At 43.1% G+C, this 23,724-nt stretch overlaps 1 protein-coding gene across 3 annotated transcripts in view; it reads left to right on the forward strand.

Annotated features, from left to right (window-relative positions):
- The window catches only part of LOC137377286 (anoctamin-9-like), a 178,331-nt gene that overhangs the window by 140,489 nt on the left and 14,118 nt on the right, over nucleotides 1-23,724 (forward strand). For all 3 annotated transcript variants that reach the window (XM_068046833.1, XM_068046832.1, XM_068046836.1), the window contains exons 17-21: nucleotides 3,617-3,674; nucleotides 5,566-5,663; nucleotides 6,958-7,100; nucleotides 8,493-8,645; nucleotides 22,598-22,745. In XM_068046833.1, coding sequence (XP_067902934.1) covers nucleotides 3,617-3,674; nucleotides 5,566-5,663; nucleotides 6,958-7,100; nucleotides 8,493-8,645; nucleotides 22,598-22,745 — 600 coding nt within the window. The remainder of the gene's footprint in view (nucleotides 1-3,616; nucleotides 3,675-5,565; nucleotides 5,664-6,957; nucleotides 7,101-8,492; nucleotides 8,646-22,597; nucleotides 22,746-23,724) is intronic.

Raw genomic sequence — 23,724 nt, forward strand, 5'->3', positions numbered from 1 at the left:
GTTGTTTCCCTTGGCTGGGGAGTCTAGAACCAGGGGACACAGTCTCAGAATAAGGAGACAATCATTTAGGACCGAGATGAGGAGAAATTTCTTCACTCAAAGGGTAGTGAATCTTTGTAATTCTCTAACTGAGAGAGTTGTGGATGCTTCCTCGTTGAATATATTTGAGGCTGGGATAGGGATATTTTTGGTCTCTGAGAATCAAGGGATATGGGGAGCAGGCAGGAAATGGAGTTGAAGCCAAAGATCAGCCCTAATTATATTAATAGCGGAGCAGGCTTGACTGGTCTACTCCTGCTGCTTTTTCTGATGTTCTTATGTTGAGGACAAGGGCAGTCACTCTCATCTTACCTCTGGAATTTACCTCTTTTGTCCATGTTTGGACCAAGGCTGTGATGAGGTTTGGAGCTCCTGGAAGAACCCAAAATGAGCATCAGTAAGCAGGTTATTGCTGAGTAAGTGCTGCTTGATAGCACTGTTGACGACACCCCCCGTCACTTTGTCATGACTGAGAGTAGACTGATGGAGCGGTAATTGTTCGGATTGAATTTGTCAGGGCACACATATATGGACAATTCTTCACATTGTTGGGTAGATGCCAGTGTTGTAGCTGTACTGAAACAGCTTGGCTAGGGTGAGGCCAGTTCTGGGGCACAAGTGTTCAGCTCTACAGCTGGGATGTTGTCAGGGCTGTATCCAGTGCACTCAGCCGTTTCTTGATACCATGTGGAGTGAACTGAATTGGCTGAAGAGGGGACCTCAGGAAGAGGCTGAGATGGATCATCCACTTGGCACTTCTGGCTGAAGATGATTGGAAATGCTTCAGCCTTGTCTTTTGCACTGACATGCTCAGCTCCCCCATCATTGAGGATGGGGATGTTTGTAGAACTTTATCTTCCAGTTGGTTGTTTAATTGCCCACCACCACTCGCAACTGGATGTGGCAGGACTGCAGAGCTTCGATCTGATCTGTTGGTTGTGGGATCACATGCTACTTCTACTGTTCAGTGGCATGTAGTCCTTGTAGCTTCACCAGTTTGGCACCTCATTTTTAGTATTACTGGTGCTGCTTCTGGCATGCTCTCCTACACTCCTCGTTGGACCAGGTTTGGTTCCCTGGCTTGACGGTAATGGTAGAGTGAGGGATATGCCAGCCATAAGATTGCAGATTGTGGTTGAATACAATTCTGCTGCTGATGGCCCTCAAGGATGCCTGGTTCTGAGCTGCGTGATCTGTTCTGAAGCTGCCCCATTTAATACGGTGGTAGTGCCACACAACACGATGGAGGATGTCCTCACTGTGAAGACAGGACTTTGTCTCTACAAGGACAATGCGGTGGTCACTCCTGTCATGGACAAATGAATCAGAGAAAGGTAGATTGGTGAAGACAAGATCAAATAGATTTTTCCCTCTGGTTGGTTTTCTCACCACCTGCCGCAGGCCCAGTCTGGCAGTTATGTCCTTCAGAACTTGGCCTGCTCAGTCAGTACTGCTGCTACTAAGCCACTCCTAGTGATGGACACCGAAATCCCCCACCTAGTGTACATTATATGCTCTTGCTATGCTTCCATGTGATGTTTAACATGGAGGAGCACTGATTCATCAGTTGAGGGAGGGCGGTAGTTGGTAATCAGCAGGAGGTTTCCTTACCCACTTTGATCTGATGCCATGAGACTTCATGGGGTCTCGAGTCAATGTTGAGGATTGCCAGGTCCACTCCCTCCCAACTGTATACCACTGTGCCGTCACCTCTGGTGGATGGAGATGGAGGAGTCTGGGGCATTGGCTGTTCGGTATGATTTGGTGAGAAAAACTATGTTGCTTGACAAGTCCGTGGGACAGCTCTCCAATTCTGGCAGATGTTAGAGAGCACAGCTTTGCAGGATCAACTGGGCAGGGTGTGTCTTTGTTGTTTTCCATGCCTAGGTGGTTACTGGCTGGTCAGTCTTGTTTTATTCTTATTTGATTTTTCAGTAGTTTTATGCAACTGAATGGCTTGTGGGTCTGGAGTCACAAGTGGACGGCAGATTTCATTATCTAAAGGACATTAGTGAACCAGATGGGTTTTTACGACAATCCAGTGGTTTCATGATCATCATTACTGAGCCTAGCTTCTTTTTCCAGATTTATTAATTAAATTTAAATTCCCTGAACTGCTGAGGAAATGGAAAGGTTATTGACCTGAAACGTTAACTCTATTTCTGTCCCCATGAGGCTGGAAACCTGCTGAGTATTGCAGTGTTTTTTGTTTCTATACTAGAGAATCTCCATCAGGATACCTTTAAACCCTACTGCAACTGTACAGCGTGTACAGTGTTATATGGATTCAAACCAAATGATGAATAATAAAGCTAAACACAGATCCTTTTCTTGACGGTAGGCTTATTCACAGAATGCAGCATTACATATCTCTGCCTCCTGCCTTTTTCCCCATGTCCCATAGGCTCTCTTTATACCTCTTTTGAATAACCAATCAAAATAAACTGGACTAGATAACTCTAATGAAGGAACACCAGTACTATACGGTAACAAAAAAAATCTATAAAGGAAATTTAACTAAATCAAACTAGAATGTTGTTCCTGGTGTTGATGATGCACTCCAGTCTCCCTGGAGCATGGTTGTCCAACATATAGCCCGCGGGCCAGAATCTGGCCCTCCAAAGGTTTCCATCCAGCCTGTGGATGTAAACTGTCAGGCACCTTGGTGGGCAGCAATAGGTTTGTTAGGACCATGCTCCCACACAACATGGCTGCGTGCAGCAGAGAGATGGTGGTCAAAGCCTGCCTCTAATATCGGCGTTTATGGTGACTGTACAGAAGGGCACCAGGCAGTGGAGAGTGGAAAGCGAGCGAGAGAGAGCGAGACAATAGAGAGCGCGGGGAGAGGGAGAGATAGAGGGAGAGATGGGTAGGGGAGTGACAGACAGAGTGGGGGAGAGGGAGGGAGAGAGGGAGACAGAGGGAGTGGGGGTCAGAGAAAGACGCAGAGAGGAGAGTGAGAGAGAGAGGGGATGGAAAGAGATCAAGATCACTCCTGACAGATGGACATCTATCCGGAATACTCCACATCGCTACATTAAATGTATGGGCAGAGATTGACTGCTAATGCAAGCAAAAAATAATGCCAGGTATGTCACTAACTCAATGTTCAACATAATGTTGAGAAACTAAGTCAATAAATTAGTCTTCTCATTTAAAGCTTCTTCACAAAAATGCACACTTGTTGTTTTGATAGTAAATTTCTCACTGGCCCCCAGTGTAGGACAAAAATTGTAATGTAGCCCGAACCCAACCCAACCCAACCCCACCCCACATGAAATAATTGGACAGCCCTGCTCTGGAGTGTCGCAGAAGGCTTCAAGCATACTGGTGGACACTACATGCTCCCTCTCCAGGGATATCCACTCTAAGTCCTTAATTAACCAATGCCCTTCACCTGTATATCTTCAACAACATAATTAACCTACCATTAAAATGCAGTAGTAATGCACAGTATGCTGAGTTGTTGTTACCCATTATACAGTGAGCGTGCAGTGGAAATGTACTAAGGAGTGTCCATTCATACAACACAACTTGGTGAGCCTTCACTGCAGTAATTGATTTGTTTTTCTACTAGGATTAATGGCCACCCAAATAATTATGTGAGAATAGCAAGTCAGTGGCGACTGGAGGAGGTGAGTTACAATTTTCTGATTTTCTTTTTTTTCACAAAAACTTGAAACACTTTGTGACGTAGTAACAATGACATCTGCTGGGACAGAACATAGTATCCATAAATTTGACAGATAAATCCCTGCTGTGATAGACTTGTTAGCCTTGATTTTCCTCTTTATATCACCTGATTTTCAACTGGTATTCTCACAGACAGGAATGGGAAATACAGCAGGGATTTGTCATGGATTCTCACCCATTTTTTCACTTGCCTAATTTTCCACTGTTACTTCCAGCCTGCAGACATGTTTCCCTGAATGGACTGGTGAATTTATTGGAGATGGTAGTGTCATATATGCCATTTACCTTTGTTATTGCCTGTGATAGGGACAGTTTTCTTCAAAAGATCTCTATACAATTATTTAAGCATCCCTAGTAGAAGCTAAGACTGCCCCTGGGCCTCTGCTCCAGATCGGTCTGAAACTGTCACATGCTCAAGGGTGTACTGCAGTGCTGCTGTCATCCAAGGTTGTGGTGTTCCAGACGCTAGTACTGGATTCTTCCAGTCAACCTTCCATCTGCTGCAAGTTGTTGGAGAGCGTACCGAGTGCTTTTGAATGTGCTAGCTGTTCTATAAACTTCCTGGTTTTAAAAGCAGAACAATCGAGATCTGGCTTCCTAGGCTTTTCAGCATTGAGGGCAACGTCTCCTGACTCCCCAGACAGCAACGGCTTCCTCCTTACGTTGCATCCCCAGCTTCTCCTGCACATTTGGATGCTGTATGCTCTCCCCTCTGGCTCACTATCTAGTTTTTAAAAATAAACTGGACTAGATAACTCTGGGATGTAACAGGGCTACATTTATTGCCCTAAGAAGATGGTAGTATGCTTTGTTCTTGAAATGCTGCAGTTCTTGTGGTGATGGTGCTCCAATGGTGGTAGGGAATTTCAGGATTTTGATCCTGGAATAATGAATGAACAGTAATATAGATCCAAGTCAGGGTGGATATGTATTGGAAGTAATGGTGTTCCCATTATGCTCCTGCCCTTGTCCTTCTCAGTGGGAAAGATCACGGGGCTGGAAGGTTCTGTCAAAGTAAGTTTGGTGAATAGCCACACTGTGTAGCTGATGGAAGGGATGAGTATTGAGTTCAGTGGCCAGGTGCTGATGAAGTGGATTGCGTTATCATGGATGGTGCTGAATTTCTTGAGTGTTGTTGCAATTGAAACCAAACTGGGACACAGTGAGTATTCTTGACTTGAGCCTAGTAGATGCTGCAGAGAAATTTAGGTATCAGGAGGTAAACCAGCTGCAGAATACTCAATGGCTCCAAGAGCAAGACACAGTACTAGTCAAATCTTGCTGCAGATGAACATGGGCTGCTATACTATTGGAGGAGTTATGAAACGAGCTGAACACTTGTGAATAGCCCATTCCTGACCTTATGATAGGAAAGTCACTGAATATGCAGCTGAAAATGGGCCAGGAACACCTACAAAGATGTCCTGGGCTGTGATGATTGGCCTCCAATAACTACAACTATTGTCCTATGTCAGGCCTGACTTCAGCCACTGAAGAGTTTTCTCACTGATGCCCATTTAAAAGCCTTGGCCCTTTAAGCTGTTGCAGGCAGTTTAGTCTTGCAGCACTGCACCATTTGCTGTTCTCAAACAAGCAAACTTCCAATCAGAGATGTTGGCAACACCCAGAATATTAAATTTAGGCTAATCCTAGAAGCTTTGGCACACTGAAGCCCCATTCCTGGTGTTATTAATACTGAAAAGGAAAATGCAAGTGATACTATCCATATACTTCTGTTGGGGCATGCAGTTTGCATAAACCCCTGCTTGGAGAAATTGTGCACACAAACTCATGAATGCAGAGATAGTAATGTCATTTTTTCCCCCAATCTAGTGCCATCCAAGTGGCTGCATGATGGATCTCTTCATTCAAATGGCCATTGTTATGATACTGAAACAAATACTGAGCAGCTGTGTGCAATATGCAGTACCGTAAGTTAGCCTTCACCAGAAGTAAATCTATTTTAACGTGTGGACCGCAGTATGTTATATGCAGGACAGCACTTGGACCAAGTTGTGTTTGGACTGACAGGATATGATATTGATATACAGTATCCTGAAATTTTATTCCATTGGGCATCGTGCCCGACAAAATGCATTATACTGTGACATCCTGCATCACTGGGTGTCAGTTATGTAATAATATTTGCATTTGTATGGCACCTTATCATGTTGCTTCAGAAAGTTAATTACTTTGAAGTGCAGCATTATGAAGGCACAATGCTTATATTCTGACACCACGTGTCATTAATCTTCTAGTCCTACAATTACATTGGATTCCATTGAGAATTGGTTATATAGGTTATAAATTCTGAAAGTCTGTGCAATTGCTGGACTAGATGTGCAGAAATTTGCTCCCTTCCTCTAATTCCCCACACATTGAGACTCATGTCCTTTCAAGCTGTTTGCAGAAGTAATGAAAAGATTGACATGCTCACCCTCTCCCACAACTCCCGTACAACTAACAGCAACCAGTTATAGATTTTTGTTCGTGAAAGCATGACACCAGACTGGTTGGCTGCTCTTGAACGCAATGATAATCGATCATAATAGGATGCAAACTGGAAAATTATGGATTGAAGTTCCATGTCATCGAAAGGACAGTGGACTTCAGATACCTCACACTTGTATAAGAAATTTTAGACTTTGGCTGCTATCATTCCTGCATGAAGGCAATGAGGATAATATTTGAATGTGGAATAATGGAGGTTTTGACTGTTATTCATTTGTTATTGAATTTTAATAACTTTGTCCAAAACCCATCACATCCAAAAATTAGTGGGTGGCAAATGTCAATCCTCCTTAAAATTTTCAATATTGCAATGAATTTTAGACTCAGCAAAGTGAAGAAAATAGGGGAAATGACTCATTTCGGGCATTGAGTGTCAAGGTTAAGCACTCCTAGTAAAACAGAGGTAAGATGCAGAGTAAAGCTCACTCTAGACTTCCCATTCATGAAGCTAAACTCTAACCATCACATCTGCTGTCTATGGTCTCTCTGAGAGAGATTGTCAATTCAATGAATTTGTTTTGAATCAAGGGCAGTTTTTTGCTGTGGATCCATCTCCACAAAGAATGAAGTGGATTCTGGTGCAGACTCATTTCTCATAGAACCCATAGGATTGTGTCAGGAATACCTGTTGCACTTTGCTCAGAATTCACACCTTGTTGTTAAATGTGGCTGACTACATGCTTCTATTTAACTTTAATTATCAATGCTTTACAGAGCCCTGAAATATCAATGGAAAAAATATTACAAAAACATCGCAAAGTATGATGTGAAGGATGCAACAAAAAATCATTGGGTCAAAAACTACAACCTGAACAATGTTGACTCCTTTAGTTTATTCAATGAGTTTTTGGAAATGGGTATGTCTCTTGCTATACTTAAATGTCATTATAACCTTCCACTCACCCCTAGTGCTTTAATGAGTTTTTCCCCATCTGTAATCTAGAATTCAGTCATTCACTTACTCAGAATAGTCCTCTAAACACCCAAAATAGATTCTTATTTTTAATCTATTTCTTGGTACTATACGATAATTATTTTCTAAAAATAACATTATGATTCTAGGAATTGGTTTTACCAATATTCACAAGAAACATGGATATGAAAATGTGTACATAAAGAAAAACAGAAATATAAAGTGTGTTTGTGCATGTAGAATATAAGGATATAAATTTACTTAAATAGGTGCTATGGAGAGGAAAAAACAGAGCAAGTCCAGCACAGACACAATGGGCCGAAGGGCCTGTTTCTGTGCTGTATAACTCTATGACTCTAGAATGTCGTTTGGAGAAAGAATTCATTTTTTTCCGATTTAGATCCTAAAAAGACTGGCTTTTGTTGAGTATAATTCCACAGGAATTGGCAGCCCTACGTAACCTCTTCCCAATGACATGTAAGGCAGCAGTGAAAAAGGCAAAAACAAATATTGGCACACATACGAAGATCCACTAATAAAGTTGAAGGAAGTGATGCTGACGCATCAAAGAGCACACATGTGGACACTTAACAAGAGATGTAGAAGCAGTGGAAAGGATTGAGAGAAGCCAACAAGTATAGTTCCAGGTTTTAGATTGCTGAGCTTTGAATGAAAATGGAGGAAGCAGAATCTATTCTCAGTCAAAACAAGATAGCAAGGCCATGATTCAATTTCTTTAAAGAACCAGGAAACTGATTTGTAGATGTGGAAATATTTTGTGTAAAGCCAGACTTGAAGAATCAGAGGATATGATTCCGAATTAGGAAGGACATAAATTAAACTCTGCATACTGAAAAGCATACAGGCACCTGGTGAGCTAGATGTTGACTGTTGAAGGATTCAAGAGGTGATTGAATCAACTTTTGATATAACAGGATACAGAAATATGGGTTTCGGGCTAGTGAAGGAAAAATGAAACAGACAGGGTTTTGGTTCTGATGATCCCTGCTACAAAGTTGGTATTGAGTAACACCAGGATAAAGCTTGATTGTGAACCCCTTATTGTAGAATAGCCTATTAATACTCTGTTTGAGTTGTTGTATGTTCAATGGACCCTTGAATGAGGTATTGGATTGTTTCTAATGCCCATGGAAATGTATTGCAGCAATGTTCTGGAGAGTTAGTTATAGGAATGGAGCTCAGATCTGAATGTGTGTAAACACTGGATTTCAACTGCAATATCAACTGAAAATCCAAGCCACCAAACTCAATGTTCCTTCACTCAGTACAGGCATTTATTCCAGTAGTTGTTATCAATCTCTTTTTTCCTTTTCAGCAATTCAATATGGTTTCATCACAATATTTGTTGCAGCCTTCCCGCTGGCTCCGCTACTGGCATTTCTGAATAATCTATTTGAAATTCGATTGGATGCCAGAAAGATGCTTGTGCTTCAGAGGCGACCAATACCACGAAAAGCAAAAGATATTGGTAAGGTTCCGATCAACAATCTTTATTTTGCTGTGTGATTGAGGGAAGTATATTCATGTGTATGCGTGTCATCCATATACAATCCAAAGAGTTAGAGATGAAAAATATTAAAGTGCAATGTGCTTTATTATCAAGTGATGCATATTGCCTGTCTTCCATGTAGTCAGGTGCTCTAGTTGATTTCACCACACCTCCTCCTCCTTCAATAGCCCTAAATCTCTATCTGTTTCGTGGCAGATGGAAGGTGGGAGCAGTTCCACTGCCTCCCTGATGACTTCTAGCAAATAATAGTGTTTTTCTGGGATTTTATGTAAGGAGTCATAGCAGAAGTTGAATATGCCTGCTCAAATATCGTCTTGTGCATTCAATATTAGTTATGTCACACATTACTGCCATGGCAATACTGGATGCAAGTATTTTTTTAAGGGCAGTTAGAAATCCCTTTAAAGTTTAAATCCCTCCCTCCAGGAGTGGAACGGATTGCAAATGTAGCAAATTTAAAATTTAAGCCAAAGTCTTCATTTATTGCTGTCAGCGAATGTTCCTTGACCTCATGGCTTGGCAGCTCAATGTTAAGTATGTCTTACTGACACATTTGTAATCAGAGACTGAGTATTGCATGTAATTTGATATGGTATTGGATACTGTTCTTAAAAAGTGTGAGATTGAAGCTAGGGTTTAGAGAGCGAGATGATAATATAAAGTTTTCTAAAATCATCAATAATGGTTTAAGCTTTGATAAAACTGTTAAAAACAGTTTGGTCTGCTCCTCAACACTCACTGTGCAAAGCAAGGCATTCAACCTATTATTTTCACAAATCTCTATTTTTCTACCATTGATTATATTTCAGTCAAGGGAAGTTAACAATGGAGACATTAAGAACATAAGAAACAGGAGCAGGAATAGGCCATACAACCCCTTGAGCCTGCTCCACATTCAATAAGATCATGAGTGACCGCCTATACCAACTCCACTTTCACGCTGTAAACCCAAATCCCTTAATTCTCATTGTGCCAAAAAATCTATTAATCTCCGTCTTGAATATACTCATTGACTGAACATCCATTGGAATTCTTTACCCCAGAGGGCAAAGATTCACAACCCTCTGGGTGAAGAGACTGTTTCATCTCAGTCCTAAATGGTCAACCCCTTATTCTGGGACGAGTTCTGGAATATCCAGTTGGGGAAACAGCCTCTGAATATCTACCCTGTCAAGCCCTCTAAGAATTTTATACAGTTCAATGCGATCACCTCATTCTTCTAAACTCTGGATAATATAGGCCCATTCTATACAATCTTTCTTTATAGGGAAGCCCTCTCATACTAGGAATGAATCTAGCGAACCTTTGTTGCAACCCCCCACAAGGTAAATGTATCCTTCCTTTGGTAAGGAGACCAGAATTGTAGACAGTACTCCAAGTATGGTCTCACCAAAGCCCTATAGTATTGCAGCAAGACTTTCTTACTCTTATACTCTAACCCGGTTGAAATAATGGCCAACATATAATTTGCCTTCCTACTTGCTCATTGTACCTGCCTATTAACTTTCTGTGATTCATGTACAAGGTCCCCAAAATCCCTCTGAATATTTACTAGTCTCTCAGCTTCTAAAAAAAATTCTGTTTTTCAATTCTTCCTACCAAAGTAGATAATTTCACACTTCCCTGCACCCCCCCACCCCCGCTATTCTCCATTTGCCAAGTTCTTGTCCAATCACTTAATTAGTCTATATCCCTTTGCAGTCTCTTTCTGTGCTCATCACGTCTTACTTTCCCACTTAGCTTTGTATCGTGAACAAACTTGGATATATTACTCTGTCTCCTCATCTAAGTCATTGATATAGATTATAAACAGCTGAGGTCCAAGTATTTGACCCTTGCAGGAGTCCACTAGTTACACCCTGCCATCCCAGAATGACTCACTTATTCCTACTCTGTTATATCTCCATTAGCCAATCCTCGTTCCATATATTTCCATGATGTATTTTCCCCCATCTTGTGCAACAATCTCGTGTGGCACCTTATCGAATGCCTTCAGAAAATCCAAATATACTGGTTTCCCCCATATCAACCTTGAGTTGCACCTCAAAAAAACATAAATTGATTTGATAAACATGATTTCCCTTTCCTAAAACTGTGTTTTTACTTAGGATATACAGCCCATTTGGCTCAACCAGTCCCTGCTGGCATTTATGCTCCATTCAAGCCTCCTCCCTTTTGTTACGAGCCTCGTGGAGACCACCAACAAACCAAAAGAATTGAAACCATAGACTGACCCCAATTTAGGAAACAAAAAAAATAAATGGCAAAGGTTTCACTTTAACACTCAAACCAACAAGGGCGGCACAGTGGTTAGCACCGCAGCCTCACAGCTCCAGCGACCCGGGTTCAAATCTGGGTACTGCCTGTGTGGAGTTTGCAAGTTCTCCCTGTGTCTGCGTGGGTTTCCTCCGGGTGCTCCGGTTTCCTCCCACATGCCAAAGACTTGCAGGTTGATAGGTTAATTGGCCATTATAAATTGCCCCTAGTATAGGTAGGTGGTAGGGAAATATAGGGACAGGTGGGGATGTGGTAGGAATATGGGATTAGTGTAGGATTAGTATAAAATGGGTGGTTGATGGTCGGCACAGACTCGGTGGGCCGAAGGGCCTGTTTCAGTGCTGTATCTCTAAACTAAACTAAACTAACAAAAGTTAAACGTGACTAAGTTAAATCACGGTTGACATTTCTATCTTAAAGGTTACACGTTAATTATCAGATGCAACAAGGATGGTTCCACTGTGAACTCTTTAAGTCACTGAAGACAACAAGCCGTGTTCGCTAATGGTTCCTCTGTCTGCTGCTGGTCTTTTAAAACCAAGAAGCTTCTCTGAAAGCACAACAACCTGCAGCTCCCAGCTTGTCTCTTTAAAGCACTAGCTGGCTGTTTTTGCTTCCACCTGCTACAGGGAGTTTATTTATTTTTATTTATTGATACAGCACTGAAACAGGCCCTTCGGTCCACCGAGTCTGTGCCGATCAAGAACCACCCATTTATACTAACCCTACAGTAATCCCATATTCCCTACCACCTACCTACACTAGGAGCAATTTACAATGGCCAATTTACCTATCACCTGCAAGTCTTTTGGTGGTGGGAGGAAACCGAAGCACCCGGCGAAAACCCACACAGTCACAGGGAGAACTTGCAAACTCCGCACAGGCAGTACCCAGTATTGAACCCGGGTCGCTGGAGCTGTGAGGCTGCGGTGCTAACCACTGCGCCACCCAAACTGTTCTTCCAAACTGAAACCCGAGTTACATGTCTCTGATCGTAAGACTGTTCTAAACTGGTTTAGACCAACCTTGTCCTTCCAGAACTCGCTGGAGCTTTCAGTTTCATTTCCAGTGAATGACTGCCTCAGAAAAAACACAAGCTTTGAATACAAAGTCATAGAACCTAACAGTCCATTCAACAGTTCAGCTGTTTAGAATACAGTCCAGCTGTTTAGAATACAGTCTTCACACAAAGACTCCATCACACATTCCTCATCTAAATCTATCATCGTAACTCTCTATTCCCTTCTCCCTCATATGCTTGTCTAGCCTCCCCTTAGATGAATCTATACCATTCGCTTCAACCACTCCTTGTTGTAGGGAGTTCCACATTCTTACCACTCTTGAGGTAAAGAAGTTTTCTCTGAATTCCCTATTGGATTTCTTGGTGATAATCTTATAGATAGCCTCTAGTTATGCTCTTCCTGACAAGTGGAAACATTGTCTCCGTATCCATTCTATCAAAACCTTCAGAATATGAAAGAACTCAATTAGGTCACCCCTCCGCCTTCTTTTTTCAAGAGAAAAGGGACCGAGCCTGAGCACCCTTTCCTGATCATGTACACCCTCACATTTCTGGTATCATCCTTGTAAATCTTCTCTGCATCCTCTCCATTTAGAAAATGGTGACCAGAACGGCACGCAGTACTCTAAGTATGATCCAACCAAGGTTCGATTTAGGTTTAGCATAACTTCCCTGCTTTTCAATTCTATCCATCTAGAAATAAGCACTAGTGCTTGGCTTGCTTTTTAAAAAATGGCCTTGCTAACCTGTGGCACAACATTTAGTGATTTCGTGTATTTGTACGCTTGAAATCCCTTTGTTTCTGTACCCCACCTGAACTCCATCTTCCAAGTAATGAGTGACCTCCCTCTTCCTATCAAAATTACTACCTCACATTTATCTGTGTTGAACTTCATTTACCAATTATTTGTCCATTCTTCAAGTTTATTAATGTCCTCCTGTAATTTGTTGCAGTCCTCCTCCGTATTGAGTTCCCCTCTCCCACCCCCCCCCCCCCCCCCGCAATTTGGTGTCGATCACAAATTTAGAAATTGTGGGCTGAATTTTACACTGTCCCAGTGGGCCGGATGGTGGTATGGGGGCGGCGTAAAATTGAGTGGGAGGCTCCGGGAGGCCTTCCTGTCCCACTCTCGCCTCCGGCCAACTTTACGGCGGTCGGGTGGGGGGGGAAACAGTCTGCCCGCCTGAGGCCAATCAAGGCCCTTAAGTGGCCATTTAACGGCCACTTAAGGAGCTTTGCCCGCCTCCACAGGCATTTTACCCATGGCAAGTGGGCGTGTTGGGGACGTGAAAGGCCGCCCAGTGAGAGCTGCTGGCCTTTCCACACGCTGGGAGGTGCCATGGCAGTCAGGCACAGGGTTGTCCCCTTCTCCCAACTCACCCCCAGGACCCAAGATGCCCCCCCCCCCCCCCACATAACGACTACCCTTGCCTCGCCGCCACCACCAACCATCCCCCTCCCCTCCCCCAGCGAGGCAAGCCCAACTTGCTTGAAGTCCAGGCTCCATGGTGTCGGCTGGGCTGCAGTTCCAGCAGTGGCCACCACTCCCGGTGGTGCTGCTGGGACTAAGAGCTGCCATCCCACTGATCGGCAGCTTACTGAGACGGGACCTCCTCCCTCAAGCATGTGGAAGCCCCGCATCGGGACAATTAAAGCTCGCGGACCCGTAAAATGCGGGTCGGATCCCCGGGCTAGGCGGAAGCGGGTTCACCACCGACTTTTACGTCAGTGGCAAAGTTCCATCTGCCTATGGTAAAATCCAGCCCCATGCTTTTGATTCCAAAGTTCAAATCTTTCATGTAAATTGTATACATCAGTAGTCCAGGCACTGAGCCTTGTGCAACACCCACCCTATGCCACTGTAAATAGCTACCCTTTACTTCCACTCTCTGCTTTCCGTCTTGAAGCCAGCTAGCAATCTATTCTGCCGCTGTCCCCTGACTCCACATTCTCTGATCTTATTCATCAGACTATTATGGGGCACCTTACTGAAGGCCTTTTGAATATGCTGATAAATTACATCTACTGCATTTACCATTGCCTCTGTCACCTCCTCAAAAAATTCAATAAGGTTGGTCAAGCAAGATTTTCTATTTAGAAATCCAGGCTGACAATTTTTTTTGTTGTTTCTAGGTTTTCTTTTATTCTCTCCTTTAGTAGAAATTCTATTTTTTTTTCCTGCCACCAATGTTAAGCTGACTGGTCTATAATTCCCTGGGCATGCTCTGTTTCCCTTCTTAAACAAAGGTATTATGATGGCTCAAAAACAAGAAATGCTGGATTCACTCAGCAGGTCTGGCAGCATCTGTGGAAAGAGAAGCAGAGTTAACGTTTCGGGTCAGTGACCCTTCTTCGGAGTTCCGAAGAAGGGTCACTGACCCGAAACGTTAACTCTGTTTCTCTTTCCACAGATGCTGCCAGACCTGCTGAGTGAATCCAGCATTTCTTGTTTTTGTTTCAGATTTCCAGCATCCGCAGTATTTTGCTTTTATTTTAGTATTATGATGGCTATCTGCCAGTCCTCTGGCACTACACCTTTTTCTAAAGAATTAATATGTGTAGTAATTCCACTGCTATCTCTTCCCTAGATACTTTTAAAATGCATGGATGCAATCCATTTGGACCAGGGTTTTATCCTCTTTGAGTTTGATTAGTTCATTTAATACATCCCCTTTTTTTATTTTCAATGCACTATTTAATTATTTATCTTATCATCCAATGTCATGTCCACCTGTTCTATATCCCTGATAAATATTGAAACTAAATAATTATTTAATATTTCTGCCATCTCTCTATCTTTATCTGTGGTATTATCCTGTCTATCCTTTAATGGCCCATTCCCATTGCAGCCTTCCTGTTTTATTGATGTGTTGTTTTATTTTCCTTGATAATTGAATCATAGAACAGTACAGCAAAGAACGAGGCCATTTGGCCCATTTAGTCTGCACCAGTTCTTTCAAAGACCAATCCAATTGGTCCGACTGCCTCCTTCTTACCTCATAATCCCTACAAACTGTTTTATGGCAAAGGGAAAGGGGAATATCTAATTTACACTTGCTATTTTATACAACATAGAATCCACTTTTATTCCAGGGTAAAAATCACAGGTAAAGATGCATGTTTCCCAACAGAGAGTAGTTCCAGTGCTTTTGTATAGAATACATTGCTAATCTAGGGTATAACCTGAAGATAAAGATGCATGTTATATTGCACTGAGCAGTTCCAGTGTGAAATAAAATGCACTCCTACCCCAGGTGAAAAAAAAAGGGTATAACCTGGGTTTGAAAAATACAGTTATTCTAGAAAGCATCCCCATATTATGAATAAAACACACTCCTATTCCAGGGTACAACCCACAGGTAAAGGTGAATGCTACTCTGGAGAGAGCAGTCCCATGTTATATATAAAATGCAGTGCTAATCTTGAGTATAACCTATGGTATGAAGATGCATCTTACCCCACAGAGAGCAGCCCCATGTTATAGAAAGAATGCACTCCTCTCCTCAAGTGTAACCTTCAGGTAAAAGTGTATGTTACCCCAGAGACTAGGCCCTGTGCTGTTATAAACAGAATTCATCCATGAAGTCTCATCAGTGTTTAGCTTGTTCTTTCATTTTAGCTGAATATATTTTTCCTACACTGTTTAATACCATTTTAAATGTTGCCCATTGTTCTTCTACATTGGTGTTTGCAATATTGTTGTCCATTTTATTTTCCCAAATGCTATTCTCAGCCCCTTAAAATCAGCTTTTCTCCAATCTATTAATCTGGTTTTCGTCATACTATTATAATTTATCATCTTAAAGCATATATTATAGTCACTATTGCCTAGATGTTTGCCTACTTTTACTTCTCTTATTTGCTCTGGTTCATTACTCATTAATAGATCCAATAGTGAATCTTCTCTTGTTCGGCTTTGTACACATTGTAGGAACTCCATTCTCTTATACTCTTTATTTACCTATTCCGTCCAATTAATATCGAGGTAGTTGAGAACCCCCATCATGGTTATTTTATGTTTTTAATCAATTCCCTTCTGGAGGTCTTCTGTCTCGAGTGACGATGGTTTCTGCCTTAATGGTCAACTCAGTGTTAAACACCACCTGGTGTGGCTCAGGTGCTCCGCTCTGGCATGGCAGTGTCTGCCGCACTTGCTATAGGTAAAGGCAGTGAGCTGAGAAGGTGCTGGATTCGCTGCCCACCGCTTTCTCTGGCCCTCTTCTCAGCCAGCTGAGCTTTCCGTTTTTCCTCGCCTCTTCCAATGCCCCTCCGAACAGTCAGCCTCCAGAGGTTCCAGCCATCTGCTGCTGTCTCCCAGTTTTCTGTGTCGATGTCCACCATCTTCATATCTGACTTGCAGGTGTCCATGTAGCGAAGAGATGAACATCCAGCAGGTCGTTGTGACCCAGTGGCCAGTTCCCTGTACAGAAGGTCTTTGGATATATCCATCCGATGAACGTGGCCAAGCCATCGCAGACGTCGTTGGCTCAGTAATGAGTGTTTGCTGATGGAATTAGCATGCTCCAGGACCTCTGAGTTGTCGATCTTGTCCTGCCAAGAGATGTCAAGGATACATCTGAGACAGCAAAGATGGAAACTGTTCAGCCTTTTCTCCTGCCCAGCATAAGTTGTCCAGGTCTCACGACTGTAGAGGACTGCACTGAGAACACAGGCTTGGTAGACTAACAGTCTGGTGTTCTCTGTCAGGTTGCTGTTATTCCACACTGTCTTACTCAGCTTGGACATAACAGCTGCAGCTTTTGCAATTTGTGTGTTGATTTATGCAACAAGTGACAGATTGCTGGTGATTGTGGAGCCTAGATATGTAAAGCTGTCTACAACTTCCAGCATCATATTATCAATGTTGATTGATGGTGGTACGGCAACATTCTGGACCATGGCATTTGTCTTCCTGATGCTGGTGGTCAAACCAAACTCTTTACATGCGTGAGAGAGTGTCCATTTGCTGCTAAAGATGTTCCTTGGTCGGGAACGCTAGTGCAGAATCATCAGCATAGAGCAACTCTCTGATGAGGACTTGCCACACTTTTGTCTTGGATCTCAGTTGGACAAGACTAAACAGCTTTCTGTCAGTTCTGGTATGTAAGTAGACACCTGTAGATGAACTGAAAGCATATGAGAACAGCAACGGGAATATGTCAGACAGTATCAGCTCAAGAACACCGTTTGACCCCACTGTGGATCTCGAAGGGTTCCAATGTAACCCCTTCAGAGCTGACCTTACCCCTCAGGTCATGGAATGAGGAGATCACAATGAGCAGCTTTGGTAGGCAGCCAATTTTCTTCAGCAGCTTAAATAGACTGCCTCTGTTCACATGATCAAAAGCCTTGGTGAGGTCGATGAAGACAATATATAGTGGTCTCCTTTGTTCATGGCATTTCTCTTGCAACTGCTGGACTGAGAAGATCATGTGATTGTGGATCTTCAGGTTCTGAAACCATACTGGGATGCAGGATAGATGCGTTCAGCCAAGACCTGCAGTCTGACAAAGGCAACACGAGCAAATACTTTTCCCATGATGCTCATCAAGGAGATGCCTCCATAGTTGTTGCAATTGCTGTGGTTCCTCTTGTTCTTGTCCTAGGTCATGATCGTTGCATTACGCACATCACGAGGCACTGCCTCTTCCCTCCAGCAGAGACAGAAATGTTTGTACAGATGCTGCAGGAGTGCCGGTTTCCCATGCTTGATGAGTTTAGACAGTACAGCATCATCACCTGGAACTTTGCCAATGCAAGCAAGTCAGTAGCTTTGCTAAGCTCCTCCATTGAGTTCAGTATCTACCTCTTCTATGTCAGGCAGGTTCTTTATGGTGTCTATGCTTCCTCAGGAATGGTGTTGTCCCTGGAGTACAACTCAAGGTAGTGTTCCACCCATCGCTCCATCTGTTTATTGCACTTAGTGATGACCTCCTCTGCCTTTGATTTCAATGCAGCTGTTTTCTTTGTTGATGGATCTATTGCCTTTTTAATCCCATCACATATGCCCTGACGTCCCTGTGTCGGAGGACATCTGGATATTCTGGCAAAGTTGTAACTTCTAGTCATTGGCACAGCAGTCTATTGGATGTAATTCGAGCATCTCTTAGTGCATTTAGAGTCTTCTCACCTGGACCTCTCTTGTAATTAATGAGAGTGGATCGCTTGACTTCAATAACAGGTTCCATTACAGTGATATTAGCCTTGATCCAGTGTTGAGAGAGCAGTATTATAAATGCTTTCTTGAAGTATGTTCCATTTTGCTTCTGCTCTGTGTGTGGGAATGCCAGACAGTGCATGCTTAATGGATCGAAGAACTGTTTTTCATATCTGGGTAAACAGCATGGCTGACATTGATACAGGCTGGCCTTTCTGCTTTGAATGGAAAAGTGTCAAGGATTGCATCCTGACCCTGGTGCACACCAAAGAGTGATCTGTGTCATTAGTGTGTGTTGAGGATGCTGCTTAGAGAGTCACATCTGATGATGATCAGGCCCAGTTGGTGCCAATATCCTAACCTTGGATGTCTCCATAACACCTTGTGGCATGGTTTGTTCTGAAAAATGGTGTTTGCTACACAAAGCTCATGGTAGCAGCAAAGCTCAAGTAGTCTATCCATATTCCTTTATCTTTCTGTGATGTCCGAGGGAAGTGGGCCATGCCTCATGGCCCGTGCCCACTCGTGCGGTCAAGATGATTCTTAGGGATTCTGTTGATAGCACTGTCAAATTCCTCATAGAGCTGGTCTTTCATCTCTGTAGTGGAGAATAGCCTAGCATAGACACTCATGAAGTTAACTGGCCCTGTTTGCATTAAGAGACATAGAGAGAACTCATTCTGAACCATTTGTTGAGCGTTCCATTTTCGAGAGCAATAAGTTCCTTACAGCAAAGACTGCTCACATGTTTCCTCTGATCCATTCTCAGCGAGTCTTATCTCTTGTAGGGAAGCAATGCCAGTGTTCAACCTATCAAGTTCCACGTCAATCACAACTGTCTTGTGAGTGTTGTTGACGAGCTGCAAGTCATCTATCAGCCCCGTGCACATGGTCCTGATATTCCAGCTTGCCAGTTGAAGAGCTGGTATCTGCTTTTTGTTTGTTACATTTGCTTGCCTGGTGTGATGGATTCAGTCCATTTGTTGAGCAGAGACTCTAAGCTTCGAGCCCCCATTGAAGTAAGTAGACCATGGTAGGTCAACTCCTTTGGGAGCTGCCAGGCTTAAGATAACTGACCAGTGGGACGTGATGGTCCCTCCCACTGGCAGACAGACAGTAGTGCCTGTTCTCTACATCAGTCAAGTTGGGCTTATCACTCATAATTGCTGTCCCTTATGTTGTGTTAACGCTCTGCAGTGAAACTGGGGTGTCCTCTCCAGAGTGCAAGCCTGAGAAAAATTTATGGAGACCCTGGGCTGCCCAAAAATCAGGGTCTCGACTTCCCCAGTTGGGCCCAAGGGAATAGTAGCGGCTTGGTCGCAGGAGTTGCTGCAAAGATGACATATTTAGGCATCAGTCCACCTTTGGGCTCCACTCCAGATTTTTTTGTCCAGATTTATTTCCTTAGTCTTCATCTCTCCTGCGATATCCACAAGTGGATATCCACAGCTATTTGCTCATAGCTGAGTGTTTGATTCATGAGCACCAGGGTGCGGCCACATGCCGGTGGGCCTGCACACTGCATATCTGGGGGCCAAACCTCCTCTGAGTTCCTCTGAAACTTTAGCTTGGGGCCACAAGGGATCACATGGAGGTACAACAGAAGACTTGCCAATGGAGAGGCAATGTACTGACAGGAGAGACTTACTCATTTGGCTCTCCTTTTCGCATTGCTGTTGCTAGTGGTGTAGGCTGAAAGCAAGAGGTACACTAACTTTCCTCAGTCACACACTAGTCGCATCACATCGACCTACTAGACACACTTCAATTCCCTAATTTGTCTGCATATTTCTTCCTCCTATCCACTATTAGGTGGTCTGTAGACTACACCTATCAGTGTGATTAATCCTTTAATATCTTAATCTCAATCCATATGGATTCCATCTCTGCCTTGCTGAAAGCTGCATCCCTTTTTTCTACTGCCATTATGTTATGCCTAATAAGTATAGCTGCTCCATTTCCCCTTCCTATTTTTTCTAAATATATTGTACCCTGCAATGTTTAATTCCAGTCCTGATTTTTTTTTTTGTATAGCCATATCTGAATCATCCCTATTATGTCTAGTTCCTCCCAAGACATGATTGCCTCCAGCTCCCCTGTTTTATTATGGATACAGTGTGCATTGCTGTAGAGACAATGTAACTCATCTTAAATAGGATTTCCTCACACTTTATGTTTAACCATCTTTTTAGATGCCTGTTCTATAGCTCAAGTCCCTTGCTATCAATGTCCTCACTTATTCTTTCCTCTGCTCTCTTTTTCTGTTTGGTTTACATCTAGGTTGCTCACGTTTCTTGTAGATCCCACCTCCATCTTACCGGTTTAAAGCCTTTGCTACCTCCCTATTTACTCTTTCCACTAGGATACGGGTTCCATCCTGCTTCAAGTGAAAAAAGGAATCAAAATGGGAACAGAGGTTACAGTCTGAAATTGTTGAACTCATTGAGTCCAGAAGGCTGTAAAGTGCCTAATCAAAAGATGAGGTGCTGTTCCTGGAGCTTGAATTGGGCTGAGGGCAGAGATGTCAGCGTGACAGCAAGGTGGGAATTAAAATGGCAGGCCACTTGAAGTTCAGGGTCATGCTTGTGGACTGATTAGAGATGTTCCACAAAGCGGTCACCCAATCTGCGTTTGGTCTCACAATGTAGCACAGATCGCATGCTAAGCAGCGAATGCAGTTTTCTTTGCAAGCTTCGGCCTTAATCTTGTTTTTCTCTTGTTTTTGCTCTAAATGGCAGTTGTTCATTATTCTGCCATTGCCATCTGTTCTGGACACATCTTTTGTTTCTTTACTTGTCCTATTATTAGTCTTTGGCTCCACCCCACTCTTTTATCATTTAATGTCTCCTGTCTTCAAGCAGGTTTCCTGGCATTATGATCCATTAGCAAGGTCCTAGGCCTCGTTATAACTGCACATTTTGGGCGGCACAGTGGCGCAGTGGTTATCACCGCAGCCTCACAGCTCCAGCGACCCGGGTTCAATTCTGGGTACTGCCTGCGTGGAGTTTGCAAGTTCTCCCTGTGTCTGCGTGGGTTTCCTCTGGGTGCTCCGGTTTCCTCCCACATGCCAAAGACTTGCAGGTTGATAGGTAAATTGGCCATTATAAATTGCCCCTAGTATAGGTAGGGAAATATAGGGACAGGTGAGGATTGTGATAGGAATATGGGATTAGTGTAGGATTAGTATAAATGGGTGGTTGATGGTCGGCACAGACTCGGTGGGCCGAAGGGCCTGTTTCAGTGCTGTATCTCTAAACTAAACTAACAAGACAAGGGAATATACAATGGATGCTAGGACCCTAGGAAGTACAGAAAGTCAGAGGGACCTTGGTGTACTTCTCCATAGATCACTGAAGGCAGCAGCACAGGTAGATAAGGTGGTTAGGAAGGCATATGGGATACTTGCCTTTATTAGCTGAGGCATAGAATATAAGAGCAGGGAGGTTATGATGGAGCTGTATAAAACGCTAGTTAGGCCACCGCTGGAGTACTGTGTACAGTTCTGGTCATCACACTGTAGAAAGGATCTGATTGCACTGGAGAGGGTGCAGAGGAGATTCACCAGGATGTTCTCTGGGCTGGAGCATTTCAGCTATGAAGAGAGACTGAAAAGGCTAGGGTTGTTTTCCTTAGAGCAGAGAAGGCTGAGGGGGGACATGATTAAGGTATACAAAATTATAAGGGGCATTGATAGATTACATAGGAAGAAACATTTTCCCTTCGCGGAGGGGTCAATAACCAGGGGGCTTAGATTTAAGGTAAGAGGCAGGAGGTTTAGAGGGGATTTGAGGAAAACCTTTTTCACCCAGAGGGTAGTTGGAGTCTGGAACGCACTGCCTGAAGAGATGGTACAGGCAGGAATCATCACAACATTTAAGAAGTATTTAGATGAGCACTTGAAATGCCATAGCATACAAGGCTACGGGCCAAGTGCTGGAAAGTGGGATTAGAATAGGTAGGTGCTTGATAGCTGGCACAGACACGACGGGCCAAAGGGCCCGTTTCTGTGCTGTATGGCTCTATGACTATTCCCTAATACTACAGTGTGGGCATAAACTCTCTGGTTCAGGTATGAGTTTGTTTGCTTCCATTGGTGCAGATAAAAGTTTGCTGGTCTCATGTTCTGGGATAGAGTTCTCTGGCAGTGCGGCCAGGATCCAGCTGTCTAGCCTATGGTCCAGGTTCAAGGTTAATCGTTTCATTACATGATAACCTCATCGAACCTACAACTACTTGTGACTTTACTACTTGTGCGTGATACAGTCAAGCTGATTATGTGTGATCAGAATGGAATGTGGTTTCTCAACAGAAGCCAGGGACTTGTGAAGCATGTACCAGCAGGAATGAAAATGTTCGGAGGAGGAGCGAAGAAAAAGGGAGAAAATTTGTTAAAAAAAAACTCAGCTCATTGAACCTATGGTAGCAAGAAAATGATTTGTTTGTCTGTGTTCCAGGGATATGGGTACGGCTGCTGGAGGCAGTTGGCGTTTTTGCGGTCATTGGTAATGGGTTGGTGATCTCGATCACTTCAGATTTCATTCCTCGATTGGTCTACAAGTACAGATATGGGCCTTGTGCAGGTCGAAACAGTTCAAATGAGGAGTGAGTATGAAACTTGAATTATAAAAACTTTGCGTTGTATTTTGTGATCTATTTGCTAATCAGTTGTAAAGGCACAGAGAGTATATTTATAAATCAGTGTTGTATAGGGTTGAGGCTTTATGCTGAGATTACAATATTAACTATACATATTAAGATTTTATGAGCCAGCACGAGGATTCAAAACCCAATTTCTGATTGTCCAAATACACACATGGTGGCATTAGACCCTTTTTGATACTGACAGTTGTCCCTTCCAAGAGTGTTGGTGCCAGGACGTAGCCCTGCTTTGTCCCCATGCTGAGTTTGAAAGTGTCTGATGTTACTCCATTGTAACTGACAGAACTGTGCATTCACTATCTCTGCAGCTATCTCTTTTAGAACCCCAGAATGTAGGCCATCAGGTCCTTGTGATTTGTCAGATTTTAGTCCCTTGAGTTTTGATATATGCATCTAAAATGATGCATCATATTTCTTGCTGAATTAAGGAAGTATTGCTCAGGCAACTCTCCTTGCAGTCAGAAGAACTGCACATCAAAATTTTCTGACTCCCAAGCATTTCCTCAGATTTCCCACTGTTCATCCATTTCAGGGAGAGTAATTGGTTTCCAACAAGGTCTCAAGGGAAGGGATTTTCCAAAATTCCCTAGATTCTGGGACAGTCCCAGCAGATTGGAAGTTAGCAAATGTAACACAGCTATTCAAGAAAGGAGGAGAGAGAAAATGGGAACTACAGACCAGTTAGCCTGACATCAGTCGTTAGGAAACTGCTGGAATCTATTCATAAGAAAGTCTTAACAATACACTTAGAAAAGCACAATATGATTAGAACAAGTCAACATGGTTTTATGAAAGGGAAATCCTGTTTGACAAATTTATTAGAGTTTTTTGAGGATGTAATTCGTAGGATAGATAAAGAGGAGCCAGTAGATGTAGGTATACTTGGATTTCCAAAAGGCATTTGATAAGGTGCCACACAAAA

Source organism: Heterodontus francisci, chromosome 14 (assembly GCF_036365525.1).
Source record: "Heterodontus francisci isolate sHetFra1 chromosome 14, sHetFra1.hap1, whole genome shotgun sequence".
Classification (NCBI taxonomy): domain Eukaryota; kingdom Metazoa; phylum Chordata; class Chondrichthyes; order Heterodontiformes; family Heterodontidae; genus Heterodontus; species Heterodontus francisci.